Genomic DNA, 17,999 nt, shown 5'->3' on the forward strand with positions numbered 1-17,999 from the left:
TTGTGTGACTGCGTGTGTTGTGCAATAATTATTACTCCTTAGAAAACTCACTTGTCTTGTTTGAATTTTTCAGGAAGTAAGTTTCTCTTTAATACGGTTTAAGCTATATTTCTTCGCCACAGGGCTATTAAGAAGTTTTCCTAGTTCCATAATTATTTTACTATGTAATTATATGTATAAAAAGCTATGTATACAAAATAGTTAGTGACTCCGCAGTTGTAGAATTTGTGTACAATTAGTCGTGTATTAACATAGACGATATAATTATGTGAGCCCATATTAAGATGTGATGTATTGTTAATTAGGGCCGAACTGTGGAATTTTGTAGAAGATAAATTTGAGCCGAGATGTAATAAAATCTTGAGGTTTATTTATTTAGTAATATGGGCTGAATAGTTGAAATTTATATTGGAATAGTAAATTTTAGTGTTTCAGGCTTACTACGGGCCTCGGGGGCCTTAAGCTTACCTGGGCCCTAGTGCCGGTCCGGTCCATGGAAACGGGTCGTGACAAAGTTGGTATCAGAGCTTAGGTTAGGGTTCTAGGACACAACTGCGGAGTATAGGAAATTTCTTTATGTTGGGATCGGCCGTAACCAACATAAGGAAGGGAACTTTGTGATTCCCCTCTTTAGGGATGGTGGACGCACTAGACCCTATGAGGTGGGAAAACCCACACCTATTGTGTAAAAATCTATAAACTATAGAAGAACTAATTGAGGATTAGAGTGAAAGTAATGGATAGTAGGATGAACCCATCACAATACCTGTAGGGGCTAAAGCAATTATCAACCCTTAAGCTAGGGAATAGAGTAATACCTGATGGTAGTGGATTGGCCTGATCACCCAGTACACTACTTTTCATGTGAACTCTATCCCTGTCAGTGAGTAGGATAGTGTAGAGAATAAATAGGATCTTCATTGGTATGGTAGATTCATGAACATAAATAATAACTTTGAGGTAAGTAGAAATCTGTGTCTAGTTTTTAATACAGCTACTGAATCTCTTTAGTATAAACCTTTTTATTTTTGTCTTCATTTTATTTACCTGACATTTTAAATTTAAAACCCCATTTTTTTTTATTTATTTTAAATTCTAATTGTGTTATGATAAATAATTTGAAATTGATTATTTATATAGAAAATTATTTTTGAAAGCTGTCCATTTATATCATGGGGCCAATTGGATTAGATCATAAAAATGAAATGATTGCGAGAATAATAAAATTTTAAGGAAGATTTGGAAAAGAAGAATAAGACAAGTGGTGATGATGATATTAACTAATAGACAGTTAGTAGTCAAGCTGAGAACATGAACGCTGGAAATGTCGGGTAGCCGATTTTGGTATAGAAGTTAAGTGGGGATTACATTTGGAGTATGTGATTGTTTAATGTATAAGCGAGAAAGAGAACAATAGAAATGAACTTGGACAGTTTAAGGGTAAGACATAATAGGTAATTGTAATATATATATTAGGAGTAAGTGGTAGATAAAATTTAAGGAACTTATAAATACCTTACTAGACTTGAATAAGGGAAAGATTGATTGACTAAAGATAGATAAAATAGGTAAGTTGAATATGAAATTGACGTAAGGTAGTGATAAGTAGATGCGAATCTTGAGTTAATAATTCCACGTAGAGAATTGAACTTTTGTTTAATTAAGGTTCTAATTAAAATGTTAGAACCGTGGGTTGTAAATTCTAATCTAGGCCATGAACAGGAAGTGAGAGGTTAATAGTAAATATAAACTGGACGATGAGGAGTTATTGAGATCAACTTAATGTAATATGTGGATGGTAAGGTATTATTAGGTTGGGAATTAATGAAATTTAATTGAAAAATCTGTGTTGATAGGTATTAGATAAAGGTGAATATTTAAGATAGGTAATAAATATTAAGTTGAATTATTGGTGATTAGATAGATCGCGATTAATGATGATTAGTAGACAAAATAATTAATAAGAATACTCTCTTATCCTTAACGAATTAATAGACAACATTAGTAGAATGGAAGGTTATCAAATGAGATGTAGGTTGTGAATGGAAGTACGAATTACTAAGAGATATTATTATGAAAGTTAAATTTTCGTGATGAGTATTAAGGTGACATAAGGAATAAGCGTTGGAAAGAGAAATTGATGGTTAAGTGGAAGGAGTGAAAATTTTTATAGGATTGAGATAGCTAAGGGATGCAGTGATTTAGGAGCTGTATATCAGATGAACTAATCTATAGTAAAGATATTATAGGGACAATCGAATTTGCATAGATGAGAAACAAAAACAATTATTTCGAAGCGGCCTGTGATATAATAGATAGCGGAGATTGCAAACGATTTTGCCTAAAGTTTTGAAGGAAAGCAACCAGTTTTCAAAAAGTTTTGATTTATAAGGGTTTTATTAAATAACACATGTGAATTGAACGAGTTAATTCTTATTATTATAAATAAATTAAATTTCAATTGTTTTGTGTTTGAAAGCTATGTGTTAAGTTTTCCTGAAGAAATGCCTAGTGAAAGTTTAAATTTTCATATGAAATTATATATACATAAAAAAAAAAAAAAAAAAAAAAACTATATATTTTCTTGTTAAATCCAGTTTTATTGTAAGATTTTATTTAAGAGCGATTTTCTAAAGAGATTTCAGTAGCTGTCTGAAGATAGTAATTGGAGAATTAGACAATAAGCTTAAGTTTCTCGTAAACTTCAGCCAAGTGGCACTAAATAGGATTGTTGGCAATAGAAATTCGAGGTTATAGTAATAGACTTAAGTTTCCTGTGAGTTTTAATCAAGTGAATAAATGTAATAGATGGTTGAATGAATACATTTTGAGTTATAATGAAACCTTTCATTCATTTATTCGTGGATGTCAATCAAATGATAATTTGTTTGTTAAATATCCTTACATGCTTTCTTTTCTAGTTGCATTCCTATTTCTTGCTCATCTCTAAAATTCGAGGACGAATTTTTATAAGGGGGGAGATTGAAACGACCCGAAAATTTAATTTCGTAGAATTTTCATTTAAAAACTAATTTTTTTATTTCAACCAATGAAATTATATCAGCTAGTATTTTATTATTGCTAAACTGGACCCGTAAACCAATTCGAAAACTCGAAAACCAAGCAAGTCGAGCCGAATCATTGAAATTAGACCAAACCGGTTCGAATCGAACCGGAATGGTCTAGAAGCCCTAAGATTTTTTTTCTTTCTTTTTCTTTTTTTCTTTTTTTTTCTTTTTTTTCTTCTTCTTCCTTGCGCCAGCACCAGCGCGCGACCCCCCCTCCTCCTTCCCTCTCTCGTTTTTCCAATCACCTGAGACCAGCGCCTTCAACCACCACTCCTCCACCTTCGACCACCACTCCTCCACCTCCAGTTTCCTTTTCTCTCTGTTTCCGCTGGCGCAGCAAAGGAGAGCTGTGCTATTCCGATCGGCACAGTCTCCTGCAGCTCCTCTCTTCGATTCTCCGGCAAGATCAACCAAAGACCGGCCGATTAGACCTTCCTAATGACGCTAATAGCTTTGTCGGCCACAGTCCTCGTCAGTTCCATCCAGGTTCGCACCAACAGTATCGGTTTTGAGCATTCGAGCTATTTTCGGTCATTTTAACCGGAAATATTCAATTTTCCACACATTCTATAGCTAGGTAAATTGATTTTTGACCCTGTTTCAGTATATTTTCATGAATTCTTTGATTATAGTTTAAGAATGAGTGTAGCATGATTATGACTGCAATTATTATTGCTAATACTTAGGCTATTGCAGAAATTTATATATATCTAGCTACTGTTTAGCTGAATGTGATTAGGAATTTCGAATTTTTGCTTTTGAATTGGTATATAAAGTGATTCCTATATCGAAGGTTACATTATTACATTTATTATAAATCCTTGTGAAGAATTAAGCATTCTTTAGGTTGAAGATAGCTAGTTAGCTATATGTTCAAGCCCTTGTTATCCTATGAAGGAATTATTAACTTGTTTCCATTTTGAATGAGTTATAAACTGAATTTTATTAAGAAATGTGCAAAACCAATGGATATATCATGGGTATTAAATAGAAAACTTTGAAGTCCTTGAGCGAGCAACAATTTATTGAGTTGATTTCTTGAATTGTAGTGTTTTGGCCGGATGAGTATGTGAAGTCGTAAACCAGGTTCTTGATGCGGTATAAGCTTAAGTTTAGGAAACTATATTATTTTTGGTGGGCAGCAGCTATTTCAAATACTTCGTACCATTTTATATAATCGGCATGGAAACAGATATATGTATGTATTGATATATTTAATACTCTTATGTCGGTTACCGCTTGATAACAATGTGCTTGCTAAATTAACAATTCAAATATAAAACGCTTAGCTATATCTAGAAGTTGTATTTTCATGTCAAAGACAGAAAAATTGATGGGCCTTAATTATATGTTTAAGTTGTGAGTTGGGTTACTTAAAGTATGCATCAGTTTAGTGACTAATATAGAGTTTTAATAACAATTAAATATGATGTTTATACCTTGAACAAGAATGATTGGTAATATGTTTGGAACAAGTGAAGGTTATTTTTAATTTGCGAGTTATGGTTGAATGGTGATATTGCTATTAATGGAGGATGGAAACTCGACTTGGTTGATTGCCCGACGGATGGGCTGTGTGCATTGATTGATAAATATATATAATATTGTGATATTTGAGCAGGTAGATAGTTCAATTTTTAGGGGAGGTGCTGCCGAAATTTCGATAGAACTTAGACTAGTTTTAAGTAATAAGATAATTAATAAGTTTATTTAGATTAATTCTATAACTTAATAAATATTAAATAGAGTGCTCTAATTATTTTATTATCTTTATTATTCATTTAATTATTTACATATTTATTTATTTTCATTATTATTGTTATTATTGCTATTTATTTTATTATTGTTGTTTCTTGTTAATACTATTTATTTATTTGCATTGATTTTGGATGTTTAATTGAGCATTGCATTACGATGTCTAATTGATTAATATGTCTGCATTTGATTGCAATGTTTGATTAATTGTGTTGTGATATTGTTGTGCTTTGTTTGTGTGGAATTGGGATGAAGTGGGTCACCATGGGTTTGTGAGGACGGTCGATTAAGCATGGATCCTGATTATGATAAATTATGAAACTGGACCGTCGGCCGGGTAAATGGGAGATCGGCGCCCCCGTGTGCACCTACCGTTGTGATCTATATGATATGTAAAACCACAGGTTGGCTTCTTTATTGGGCGCACCTGATAATCTAGATTTGATCGCAGCCCGCAGGGTGGCCTCCTGTTGTGAGCGCCTGATGATCTAGATTTGATGGAGACGACCGGGTAGCCACCTGTTGGTATGGAAAAGAAAAGAGAGAATGGAAAAACAATGAGAGGGCTGGTCAAGTGAGGATTAGACCGGTCGGCCAGAATGGGGGATCGGCTCCCTTGTGCACACGTGAGAGGATGGGCCATGTGGGAGGACGGCTCATCGGGGGTTTCGGTGACGCCGCAGACCAATTTCCACGTGATGTGATTATATGAAGATGTTTATGATTGTGAGTGCTGGTGATATGCCATTTGAGTGACTGGCTGCGTGAGCATATAACTAGTCGGATGACTAGATTGATATGTTTACACATTTGTGTGACTGCGTGTGTTGTGCAATAATTATTACTCCTTAGAAAACTCACTTGTCTTGTTTGAATTTTTCAGGAAGTAAGTTTCTCTTTAATACGGTTTAAGCTATATTTCTTCGCCACAGGGCTATTAAGAAGTTTTCCTAGTTCCATAATTATTTTACTATGTAATTATATGTATAAAAAGCTATGTATACAAAATAGTTAGTGACTCCGCAGTTGTAGAATTTGTGTACAATTAGTCGTGTATTAACATAGACGATATAATTATGTGAGCCCATATTAAGATGTGATGTATTGTTAATTAGGGCCGAACTGTGGAATTTTGTAGAAGATAAATTTGAGCCGAGATGTAATAAAATCTTGAGGTTTATTTATTTAGTAATATGGGCTGAATAGTTGAAATTTATATTGGAATAGTAAATTTTAGTGTTTCAGGCTTACTACGGGCCTCGGGGGCCTTAAGCTTACCTGGGCCCTAGTGCCGGTCCGGTCCATGGAAACGGGTCGTGACAAAGGGGCTCATGGACTCTACTCTTCTAATCCCAAAAAGTTGAAAGCGATGCACTTTCAAGTGTTTAGGTTGTTGTTTGATGCATATATGAGGTTTTCTGGCTTTTGATTGGCGGGTTCTGAAGGATTTGTTTTTTCGGTTTTTCTAACTTAGTTGTCAGTTACCACTATACTTAGGGTCACTACCAAACTTTTCTACAAGCTGCATCATTTTGGAAGTAAAAATTGAAAATAAAGAGAGCCAAATGACAAATTCTACTCGAAAATGATAATATATTTGATTTGACGAATTTAGCTATTTGTGTAAACAATCTTGACTTCTTCATGCTAGCATTCGTTGCTGCCACAGATTGATATTTAAACTGAATAATAGAAAAGCTTGCTCAGCCCATGTATATCAAATTTATAATACAAAGAACAAACAATAATGACGTCCTTAAACTGAGAAAGAGAGTTTAAAAGCGCAGTAATTGTGGGATTTTAGAAGATGAATCATTTATTTGCAAGAGATAGATTTTTGAGTCAGGAGAAAGAGGAGCAAAACGTTGAGTTTTTTGGTTCATTGGGTTCAATTAACCCATATAAATCAATCTGTCTCATATTAATATCACTTTAGTTTTTTTTGTAGTTTAATTTTTAAATTAGAGTGTCAATATATTTAAATTTTCAAATGAAAGTGTCTAAAATACAAAAATCGATTTAAGGTGATTTTGCAACAAGTCACATAATTGAGGATATTTTATAATTTAAACCCATAGTTTAACTAATAGACTCCTGATATGACACGAGCAAAAAAAAAAAAAAAAAAAAAAGGCTTAACTGAGATTTACTCAAAATACCTTCCAATCGGCCCAAGCTTTGCATTCTTCCAATCGGCCCAAGCCTCCCCTCGAGAAGGGAAGTCAAATGGAATAAGTGGGGAAGAGCAAGGCCGCAAGGGTATCTTTTTCCTAGTGTAGAACCATTCCCCTTACCTTTATCTTATTGGTCTAGGGTTCCTCTTCTTTTGGAGACTCTTTACTCACTGACTCGCCAATTTTTTTTTTTTTTTTTCTCATGGAACACTTTTATTTTATCTGTCTCTCCTTCTAAGGGTTCAATTTTATTGAAATGCTTGCACTTTCATTTTTACTTAATTATGCTTATGGAAATCGATTCTAGAAAAGTAGTTCCTCAAGACTGCATATAAAAATCTACGCAGACGCATAAGCGGGGATAAAATAAAATAAGTAGGGTAGATGCATGTACATAAATGGAGATAAAATAAAGGTAAAAGTTAAAGATTTGTAATCCATGAGAGAAACATAAGATAACAACTGAGGGCCAATATCTCCCCATGGTCTTGCACCCTTCAAACAGTCGTACATTTTATATTGCCTGAAAGACCTATCTGAAGATGAGAAGAAGTGTGACTTTCCAACTTGAGGCAATGGCAAAGCCAAGAGTCCTAAAATCGGGCTTCCCTTGCATCTTCCATTAAATATATCCAAAATAACATGTAATGAAAAATAAAAAGAAGCAGATAATGTATAATTATGCAGTTGAGATGAACAACTATATGAGTAAGAGAACCATAATATTCCAAAATATACACTTATATAATATCAATCAAGTCTTTTTGTGAATAATTTCAAGTTCAATTTAAAAAAATTTCTTCGAGCTCATTCACCAAATTTAAAGGATAAGGGTCGAGTTAAAATCTATTTATTGAATTTATTTAATAAATGAATAAATTTGATCTTAAATTCAAACTCGAATATGTAAAGAGAATTTTTTTTTTAAAAATATATAAATGAATCAAGCTCGAGTTAAATTCGAACTTAATAATATACTCTTATCGAATTAAATTCGAGTTCAATTTATGTGATTGGTTCAAGTTAATATACTTTTATTGAAGTAGAATTTGACTCCATAACTTTACATTTATAAGCTGTGATTTGCTTAGTTATCCAACTTCCTTAGAAGAGATTGTCCCAACAATCCCTGTGTGAAAAAAAGTAGAAAACGATTTGCATATTTGGGGAAAAAAAAAAACATATCTTTGCTTCAACTCTATACAACTCGCCATTATTCTTTGTTTGGTGGACTCCAGTACTCAACCATCTTATTCAGTCTTGAGGAAAATGCAAACTAATATTTTTATTTTTATTTTTAGTAAAATTAGTTATATAGTGAAACATAATTTATTCGTAAAATGTTTTAATAAACATATTTTAAGCAAAGGGAGGGAAGTTATGACATGAATGAATAAATTTAAAAAAGTCAATTAAAAATTGATAATATTTAAATTATTAACAATATTATTTAGTTTTGATATTTTTAGTAATTCAAGAATTTTATTATTATCCTTTTAATATTGCTTAATATATAAATTCACCCTATGTGCTTTTTATAAAAAAATTTATTACACCCTTAATTTTTATTTTAATTTATTTAATATTTCAATTTATAAAATTGGATCTGTTAGATATTTCATTTGACCTATTAAATATCTTAACTTATAAAATTATATCCATAAAATATTTATTAATAGTTGAAAAATATAAAAAATATTATTGCAAAAATTATATTAAACCACGTAACAAATTAATGTTTTATATATAAAAGTCAAAAATCTAAAACATTATTGTAAGGATGTATAGAATTATTATAAAAATTAATATTGAGAAGGTCAATTTTAAAATTCAGAGTGTCGTAATTTTTTTTGGTCAAGGGTTAAATTATGTATTTAGCGTTTTCATATTTAACTATGATTGCCACAAATAAAAAAATAATTACACTTATCATTAACAAAATTAAATGTTACCAAGACAAGAAACAAAATTGAGAATTGGAAAGACTGTTCATGGTTATAAAATTTAAGCAAACAAATATTTGTTTATTTATTTTTATTTTTATTTACCAAAAAACAATTTCTGTTTTGAAAAAAACAGAATCATATTGACACTTTGGAAAATCGAATTGGCAATTGGTAAGCACATCAACGGGCCACTAATAATAGGATTAGCAAAGTGTTTTTGGTAATCAAAATTCTGAACTCAGTTAAAACACGCGAGACGAAGATAATCGCAACCAAAACGACAGGCACAGGAGACAGCTTCTTAAATTACAAATATACCCTTCAACACTGCTTCCAGATTCCAGCTCCCTTGTCTCTCTTCATTTTTGCATTATCAATATTCTTTTATTTCTCCATCGGCGATCATATAAGTATATAATACAGCGGCAAGCAAGAGGCAATAGCCGTTCTATTTGTTTTTATTTATTTTCAAAAATCAAACGACACAAATCTGTTCAACAATCTAATTCGTTTCAAAAGGTAGTTTTTGTTACAGATCTTCTCATAATCTTATTATCATTTGAAATTCATTTCTATCTTCCTTTTCTTCTTCTTCTTCCTCTTTACAGCTGAATTTTTTAAATGTTTATTATTTTATATTGTTTTTGCATTTAACTTGGAGGTTTAATCAATTGAGGTAACTTCACCTGGAGTTTGAGCTGATTTTGTATTGTAAATTTGGAGTTGCTTTAGTTTGGTTGGTTGTTTTTTTTTTTTTTTAAAATTATTAGTGGCGATATGCTTTTGTTTCTCGTTGTTGTTCTTTTTCTTTTTTCTTTTTTAAATCGGATTGATGTTTTTAGTGGCTTTAAGTGATTGAATGATGTTTTATTGGTGGGTGAAATTTGGGCGTGTTTTGGATTGTGAGTTTGTGTTCTGGCCTTATGTTAATAAATATATGCATTTCATGTTGGTTTGTGCTTGTCTTGACATTTAGGTGTTTCATTTGTTTTAGTTTCAAATTTGTAATTTGGTTATTAGTTTTTCTTTTTCTGGGTTTTTATTGAAATTGAGTTTTAAGATGGCTGGGAACAACTCATGCCCTGTTCCTTAGAAGTACTTGGTTCAGATTGTGTTTACGTATTTCATTTTTTGTGGAATCATTAACAAGACTTGATGACTCCCTGCCTTCCTTTCTGTCTCTCCCCCTCTAATAAGCATGCACCTTGTATTGCATCTTTAGGGCAGCTGACCAATTGTAGGTTATGTCAAAGTTTGTGCTTTGTTTCGTTTTTTCTAATGAACGGGGTAAAAAATTAATTCTTTTCTCATGGATGTGTGTAAAATGTGGCATAGTGCTCTCAGTACTTGCTGACTAATGATAAGAACATAATTAATTCTTTATTCAGACGAATTTGCCTTGTTGATAAACATTGTGAATAATTTTTCCATATTTTCTTTCGTGCTTTCAGATGGGAAGTGAACAAAATCGAGGGTTGGCTCGTGATTTTGATGTAGATAGTGAAAACAATGAAGTTAACAAACTGAGTGAGGTTGCTACAAACTTGCATAATGTACCATATATTTATAGACAAGATATTGTGAGACATAAAAAGAGTGGGGTAATTGGGATAGTGAATGAAGTTGCCGGTGACTCAGATTCAGATAGCAGCATAACTGATGATGAGGATGATGAAGATGAGGAAGATGAGGATGATGAAGATGAAGACGAAGATGAAGTAGGTGATGGTGATGGTGATGGTGATGGTGATGCTGACGGTAGCAGGAACAAAGTTAATGGTAACCATAAGAATGAAGCACTTCAGGCTGACCAGGTCCGAGTACTTTGGATGGATGACACAGAACAAATCCAGCATGTTAATGATATAAAAGTTGTTGATCGGGGATTCTTACATGGGGATTATGTTGCTTCGGCTTCTGATCCGACTGGGCAAGTGGGTGTTGTGCTAGATGTCAATATATCTGTTGATTTGTTAGTCCCTGGTGGATCTATTATAAAGGATGTATCATCCAGAGTGTTGAAGCGGGTAAGGGAGTTTGCTATTGGTGATTATGTGGTGCGTGGTCCCTGGTTGGGTAGAGTTGATGATGTTTTAGATAATGTGACTGTGCTAATTGATGATGGTTCTGTTTGCAAAGTAAATGGGGCAGAGCCACTGCGTCTCAAACCAATTTCCAAGAGTATCTTTGATGAAGACGAGCATACTCCTTACTACCCAGGGCAGCGTGTGAGGGCAAGCTCATCATCGGTTCTGAGGAATGTTCGGTGGCTATCAGGCTCATGGAAAGCTAATCGGCTGGAAGGTACTGTTGCTAAAGTCACTGCTGGATCAGTGTTCATCTATTGGATAGCATCTGCTGGCTATGGGCCTGATTCTTCAACTACCCCTATTGAGGAGCAGAGTCCAAAGGACTTGAAATTGTTGTCTTGTTTTTCGCATGCAAATTGGCAAGTCGGTGATTGGTGTCTCCTTCCACCTGCTATCAGGCAATCGTCTTCAATCACCTTGCACAAAGGTTTGTCAAAGTTAGGGCTTCACGATTCAAGCAAAAGTGAATCAGATGCTAGCCAAGTGGGAAATGGATGTGATTCAGAAGAGGTTGCTCCAGAGGAATCAGATGAGAATAATGAATCCATGGATATTGACCCAGCAGTTGTCCCAGATGGAAATAATGGAAAAAATATTGGAAGTAATTCTTCACTAGAATCTAGCTTTTTTGTTAGTTCAACATCAGTTTCAAAGGACCCTGTCCATGAAACTTGGCCTCTTCATCGCAAGAAGATACGTAAAGTAGTAATTAGGAGAGAAAAGAAGGTTCGAAAGAAAGAAGAAAACTTTGAGAGAGCTGTTCTGATTGTTGATACAAGAACAAGGGTTGATGTGGCATGGCAGGATGGAACCATAGGACGTGGGATGGAATCAACAACTTTGATACCAATTGATAGTCCTGGCGATCATGAATTCGTTGCGGAACAGTATGTGGTGGAGAAGGCCTCGGATGATAACGATAATGCTTCTGAAGCTAGACGTGTTGGGGTTGTGAAAAGTGTTAATGCAAAAGAGCGAACAGCTTGTGTGAGGTGGTTAAAGCCAGTTGCCAGGGCAGAAGATCCTCGTGAGTTTGACAAAGAGGAAATTGTTAGCGTGTATGAGCTGGAGGGACATCCAGATTATGATTATTCCTATGGGGATGTAGTTGTGCGATTATCTCCAGCTGCTGTATCAACTTCTGATAGTGAGTCTGCAGGGGAACTAAAGCAGAAAACTGCACCACTTGAGAATAAAAGTGTAAAAAGACGCTCAGGATGCAAGAAAGAAGAGGATGTTTCCAAGGGTGAAGCTTGTGTGGACTTTTCAGATCTCACTTGGGTTGGAAATATAACTGGTCTTAGAAATGGTGATATCGAAGTCACATGGGCTGATGGGATGGTTTCAACGGTATGCTTAATGCCTCTTCTTTTTCCCTCCTGCCCTCTTGGCTTTTGTATGTGTGCTTATAATGCCATTATTTATCTTTTGCTACCTGCATTCTCATAGTTTGCTTAAAAACATCAGTGTAGAGATGCATTGGATGTCTAATTGGTTATCAAACAGTTGAGTCTTTATCCTTATCTTTTTTATTTATTATGAGTGGATCGGAATGGGGGATGGAGTATGGACAGAAACTTTGGCATCTAATAAGCTTCTCAAACTGGAGTAATGTTATGATTTTGAATTGCATTTAGTTTTCCTTTTAGGTTCTTCGACTTAAATTTCAGCATTAAAAGCATGAAATGGTTGTCTTAAACTTGTTGCTAATCTGATTAATGGATTCTCTGGTTTGTAATAAGGTTGGACCTCAAGCAATCTTTGTTGTTGGTCGAGATGATGATGATGATGACTCAATTGCAGCTGGGAGTGAAGTAAGTGATGATGCAGCTAGTTGGGAAACGGTAAATGATGATGAGATGGATGCTCTTGAGATTCAAGAGGTTTGTTTCTGTTTGAAACTGTGGCATAACTTCTATTAAATTCAGAATGAGTAAAATGTCAATTGCTATAAGGGCAACCAGCAACCTTGATCTGTGGGTTTCTTGTAACTTGTAGTATGTCCTTGGCAGGACATGATTCATCAACATAGGATTGTAAAATGAGATTGTGTTGGCATTTTATAAACTGACATATGTCCCCTGGATTTTAATGATGCAATTAAGATAATATGCATTTAATTAATATTGAAAGTATATGGGTTAGATAAACTCATTACATAAGGAATAGAATTTGGTTTCCCCTGTCTTGGAAAAAGGATTATCTGATGATTGGTCTTTTTGTAGATGAATGCATAATATAATAAAAAGGATTATCTGTGGTAGTAATAGATGTGCACTTTTTTCTCCAAGTAAATGAAGCAAGTCTTCGTTGTTCAGGGAGTTGGGCCGCAAAATGCAACTGATGTCAACTATGAGGCTGAAGAGAGTGAGGAGAATAATAATTCTAGAAGGAATCCTGCACTTTCTATTCCTTTAGCTGCACTCGACTTTGTTACTAGATTAGCCACAGGAATCTTCTCAAGGGCACGAAAAAATGTACATCCAGATTTTTCTGAATCCAGAGGTGAAAATGAACATCAGAGTCGAGGAATAATGCATATTTCCGAGGAAAGGGATTCTGGTGATGAGTCTGGTTCTCAGAAATCTAATGTCATTGATAATGGTGGTCTGTTAAGTACACATGGTGATGGAGAGGATCTTGCTGTCCTGGACACAGAGGTGCCAGTATCATCGAATGGAGCAGAAACTTTATACAATTTGAGCACAGATAAATCAGATATTCCAACATGTTTTGAAGGTGACACGTGCAGTTTCAAACGTTTTGACATAACTAAAGATCCTCTGGACCATTATTTTCTTGGTTCAGACGGGCAGGTATGTATTGTCTTTTATATAAAATATGGTGATAACTTCTGCCAGTGCAGCAGTGCTACAATTTAGTTTTGTTTTTCCTCTAAACGTAACAGACTTAATTAGGAGACTTTTATTGATATCATAAGAACTCCTAATATGAGTTCATTAATTTTGGCACATACTTTTCGAATATACTGAGAAATATCATACCAACATAACTTTTTTTTTTTTTTAAAAAAATTTCATACCAGCACAACTATAAATCTCTATTACTACAGAGATCCATTGCTCACTCATGTACAAACTTATTGGCTTTATCTCTAATTGTTTATCTTGCAACTTCGGTATAGTTTTTGATTATTTTATTATTAATTGAACTAGCAGAATAACAAAGCAAGGAAGTGGCTCAAGAAGGTTCAGCAAGATTGGAACATTCTTCAGAACAACTTGCCTGGTAAGAGGATTTTCAGTATATTATTTGTCGTGAGTTTTGTAACATTGATGAAAAAAAAAATATGAACTTGGCATTAACACTTGCAAGTTTACCAGATGGGATTTATGTACGTGTATATGAAGATCGAATGGATCTCTTAAGAGCGGTAATTGTTGGGGCATATGGAACACCCTATCAAGATGGACTCTTTTGTTTCGATTTTCACCTTCCACCAGAGTATCCTGATGTTCCACCGGTGAGACATACTGATACTGATAACTGATAATTGATATTTGGTTTTGAACCATAATCCAGACATTGAATGCTTCAGATGCAACATCTTTGACATAGAAAGATTTAATAATTCTATTTCTTCTCTGTCTTTATCCATTATATTCTGCAGTCTGCATATTACCATTCTGGTGGTTGGCGAATAAACCCAAATTTGTATGAGGAGGGCAAGGTGTGCCTTAGCCTTCTAAATACCTGGACTGGCAGAGGCAATGAAGTTTGGGATCCAGTGTCTTCTAGCATCCTTCAAGTTCTAGTTTCACTTCAGGGGTTAGTGCTCAATTCTAAGCCATATTTTAATGAAGCTGGATATGATAAGCAGGTTGGATCGGCTGAAGGAGAGAAGAATTCACTGTCATATAATGAAAATACCTTTTTACTAAATTGCAAAACAATGATGTATCTGATGCGAAGGCCCCCCAAGGTATTATTAAATTTCACGTTCTTGTTTTGTTATTATGTTTATTTCTCTCCTTAAAATATTCCATTCTAGATTCTTAGTTTTTTTTATGACCTCTAACATGTTGGGACCACAACATAGGTGAATGATATAGTATAGTGTTACTAGATCGTATGATTCACGATTCAGATTGTTTGATTCAAGTCAATTTTTATGCTGAATGATTCAAATCTTATGGGTGAATCGAAATTGTACATAAATCGTAGGCTACTTGATTGAATCAGAGGCGAATTGTAGGCATAGCAATGAATCAGTCGATTCACGTGGTTCAGAAATCATTGGGAAAAAATAAAAGAAAAAAGAAAAATTCGCTCCATGCAATCAGGGCTGGAGCTAGGATCCGGAAGTAGCTGTGCAAAATAGTATAAAATTAGTTAGAAGAAGATTGTGCAAAAGTTTCTTTTTTTCTTTCTTTCTTTCTTTCTTTTTTTTTTTTTTTTTTTTTTTTTTTTTTTTTTTTTGAAAAAAAAGAAGAGAGAGGGGAGCAATTTGCTCCCTTCCATTACACGTAGCTCTGCCTATGCATGCGATGCCTAACCTGTGTTTGTTTACTGAGAGACAGGTAGAGTATAGCAGAAAAAGAAGAAAAAAAGGAGAGAGAAGGGAGAAGAAAAGAGATACTAAGAGAGCGAGTAACACCCAAACTTAAAGAGAGAAAGAATCTGAACAGATATTATTAGCTAAGAACTGACTAATCTGTCCATGTTTGCATTGGTGGACTATTGCAATTCAATATCTGCTACATCACAAGGCAACAAAATATTTACAGTTAATGCCCAAACTAATTTTCAATTACAGTTAGACTCTGAAATTACAATCAGATACTAACACAACATAAGTCATTAAATTCTCTTTTATTTTATGATTTGCAATTGAATTTTTAATATGTTTTAATAAAATTAATAATTTTAAATTGACTTACCAAATCTTACAATTCAATTCTTGATTCAAAAAATAAGGATACCAATTCTCGATTTGATTCTCAATTTGACAACTACGAATATAGTCCATTAATGCTATAGCTTATCAGCTTTCATATGCTAACTGAAACTTTATTTCTGAGTTATCTTTGTTGCTTTCAATTGAACCAAATGAAATATCTTATTAATAAATTATGCTTTAATGGCAGTTTTCATGAGTCTTTATGTACAATCCCTGCAAATATGAGTTCTCTTTGCAATCTCATCCACTCGAGTCGCTTTCCCTTTTATGCATTGGACGTATCTCGCTGTTGTTGTATTTGATTGTGTTGATGGTTGGCTAATGTGTTTTTGGCATACTCCTGCTTGCGGTACCATTCTTTTGGGTGAAATCTCTTTGAATAGAAAAATACTGGCTGCACCAAGATATCTTCTCGCTTTTGTGAGGGAGGTTAACATGAATTAAATGAATAATTTTTTATTTATTTATTTTTGACTGCTGTTTTCCCAAACAAGTTGTTGCGCATTTAGGTTTATTTCTTTTGTTCCTCACCTTTTCATCCACCTTCATCATGGCATTTCTTGAACATTCAAATGCTGCACTATTTTAAAGTGTTATTTGGCTTAATAGGAATTCCAATTTGCCTCTTCTTTTATTTGGAATAAATTGAGCGCATGAGGGGCTGTGGATGCTCTTGAATTACAAGATTGATGATGCACGGATGATAATAATGTATTTTTTTGACAATTTAGATCCATCTCAGGAGTTTATTTTATTAAAATAACTTTTATTTTGTCAATGATGGCACCTTTTCTATCTATAGTTGCAACAGATGAAGTTATCATATTGGTTGAAGAACATTTGTTATTGACATTAGTATCTAAGAACTAGTTCTATGGTAGTATTTTGCTGATTTTCAATAATAACATATGGCTTTTGATATTTTTTTTAGAAACTAGATTCTGACTTTAATGGGTGTGAACATTATACATACTAATGAGAACTTTTTACTTATTTACTTGGGATATCTTAATCCTTAATTCACTATCCTGTGACTTTTTCTTTTTACATAGTGTTGCTAACTGTTAGGATTTTGATGATAACTGTTAGGATTTTGAAGAGCTTGTGAAGGAGCATTTCAGAAGGCGCGGATACTACATTCTTAAGGCCTGTGATGCATATATGAAAGGCAGTTTAATTGGCTCTCTTACTAAAGAAGCCACTGTAAGCAATATTGACAATTCCAATTTAACTTCGGTTGGTTTCAAGCTAATGTTAGCTAAGATTGTGCCAAAGCTATACTTGGCATTGAATGAAGTTGGAGCCGATTGTCACGATTTTAAGCATCTACTTCAATCGTAACACAAGTTCCAAAAAGCCAGTCCTGCTTCACATATTCGTCAATCCAACAAGGTCAGTCATTTTTTATTCATTGCGATTACTTCCAACCCCCAGATACTTGTAAATTGTAAAGGCTCTTTGTTTTGTCTGATTTTCTTGTTATAATAACTTCGGATGAGACATTTTTGTGTCATTAATTTTAGAGTCTGGGGTTTCTTCGGTTTCTCCTTTCTCCTAAAATGATCATTTTGTTGTCTAACACAACCAATTGGGATTTCTTTTTCTTCTTTTCCCGTGGAATTTGGCTGCTAACTTGTTGACAATTTTTTGGTACTTCCCTATGGGATTTGGAAGACAGACCGGAATTTGGATTGATTTCAGATTGCATTTTGTTGGGAAAAATATCAATGAAGATTGCTTTCTTCAAATTTCTGCTCTTTTTTGTTGTATTTAACGAACATTCAAATGATAGAAGTGTTCAAAAATTAGTTTCTATATTCTTCAATTCAGCATTATTGGTTTGTAATTATGTTTCTGTTGCCAGTCTTTAGCCTGGTTTTGCAGGAAGAAATAAGCTGAAGAATGAAGTGAAAACAGAAGGATATTTTAATTATGTATATGTTACCATGAACAGATTAATTTCACATGAACCAAATAAAAAGTAAAAATTTATCATTAATACATAAAAAATAAATTTTAATAATTCTACCTATCCTTTTTTCTCT

The 17,999-nt window shown here is 33.8% G+C and overlaps 1 protein-coding gene across 1 annotated transcript; it reads left to right on the forward strand.

Moving 5' to 3' along the window:
• Positions 1-9,190: 9,190 nt before the first annotated feature.
• Positions 9,191-17,803, forward strand: UBC23 (ubiquitin-conjugating enzyme 23). The gene is made up of 8 exons (XM_012226422.3): positions 9,191-9,462; positions 10,395-12,383; positions 12,776-12,916; positions 13,352-13,849; positions 14,213-14,282; positions 14,378-14,517; positions 14,665-14,976; positions 17,044-17,803. The coding sequence occupies exons 2-8, from the start codon at positions 10,395-10,397 to the stop codon at positions 17,293-17,295; spliced, it is 3,402 nt and encodes a 1,133-aa protein (XP_012081812.1). The 5' UTR covers positions 9,191-9,462; the 3' UTR covers positions 17,296-17,803.
• Positions 17,804-17,999: the final 196 nt, after the last annotated feature.

The sequence above is a fragment of the Jatropha curcas genome, chromosome 1 (genome assembly GCF_041381405.1).
Source record: "Jatropha curcas cultivar XTBG-Jc1 chromosome 1, XTBG_Jcur_1.0, whole genome shotgun sequence".
Lineage (NCBI taxonomy): Eukaryota > Viridiplantae > Streptophyta > Magnoliopsida > Malpighiales > Euphorbiaceae > Jatropha > Jatropha curcas.

What these genes read in the sequence shown, in the direction of transcription:
- UBC23 (XM_012226422.3), top strand. Translation starts at nt 10,395, where the DNA reads ATGGGAAGTGAACAAAATCGAGGGTTGGCTCGTGATTTTGATGTAGAT. An exon ending in CTGATGGGATGGTTTCAACG is followed by an intron (nt 12,384 to 12,775) that starts GTATGCTTAATG and finishes GTTTGTAATAAG; the next exon opens with GTTGGACCTCAAGCAATCTT. An exon ending in TGATGCGAAGGCCCCCCAAG is followed by an intron (nt 14,977 to 17,043) that starts GTATTATTAAAT and finishes GATAACTGTTAG; the next exon opens with GATTTTGAAGAGCTTGTGAA.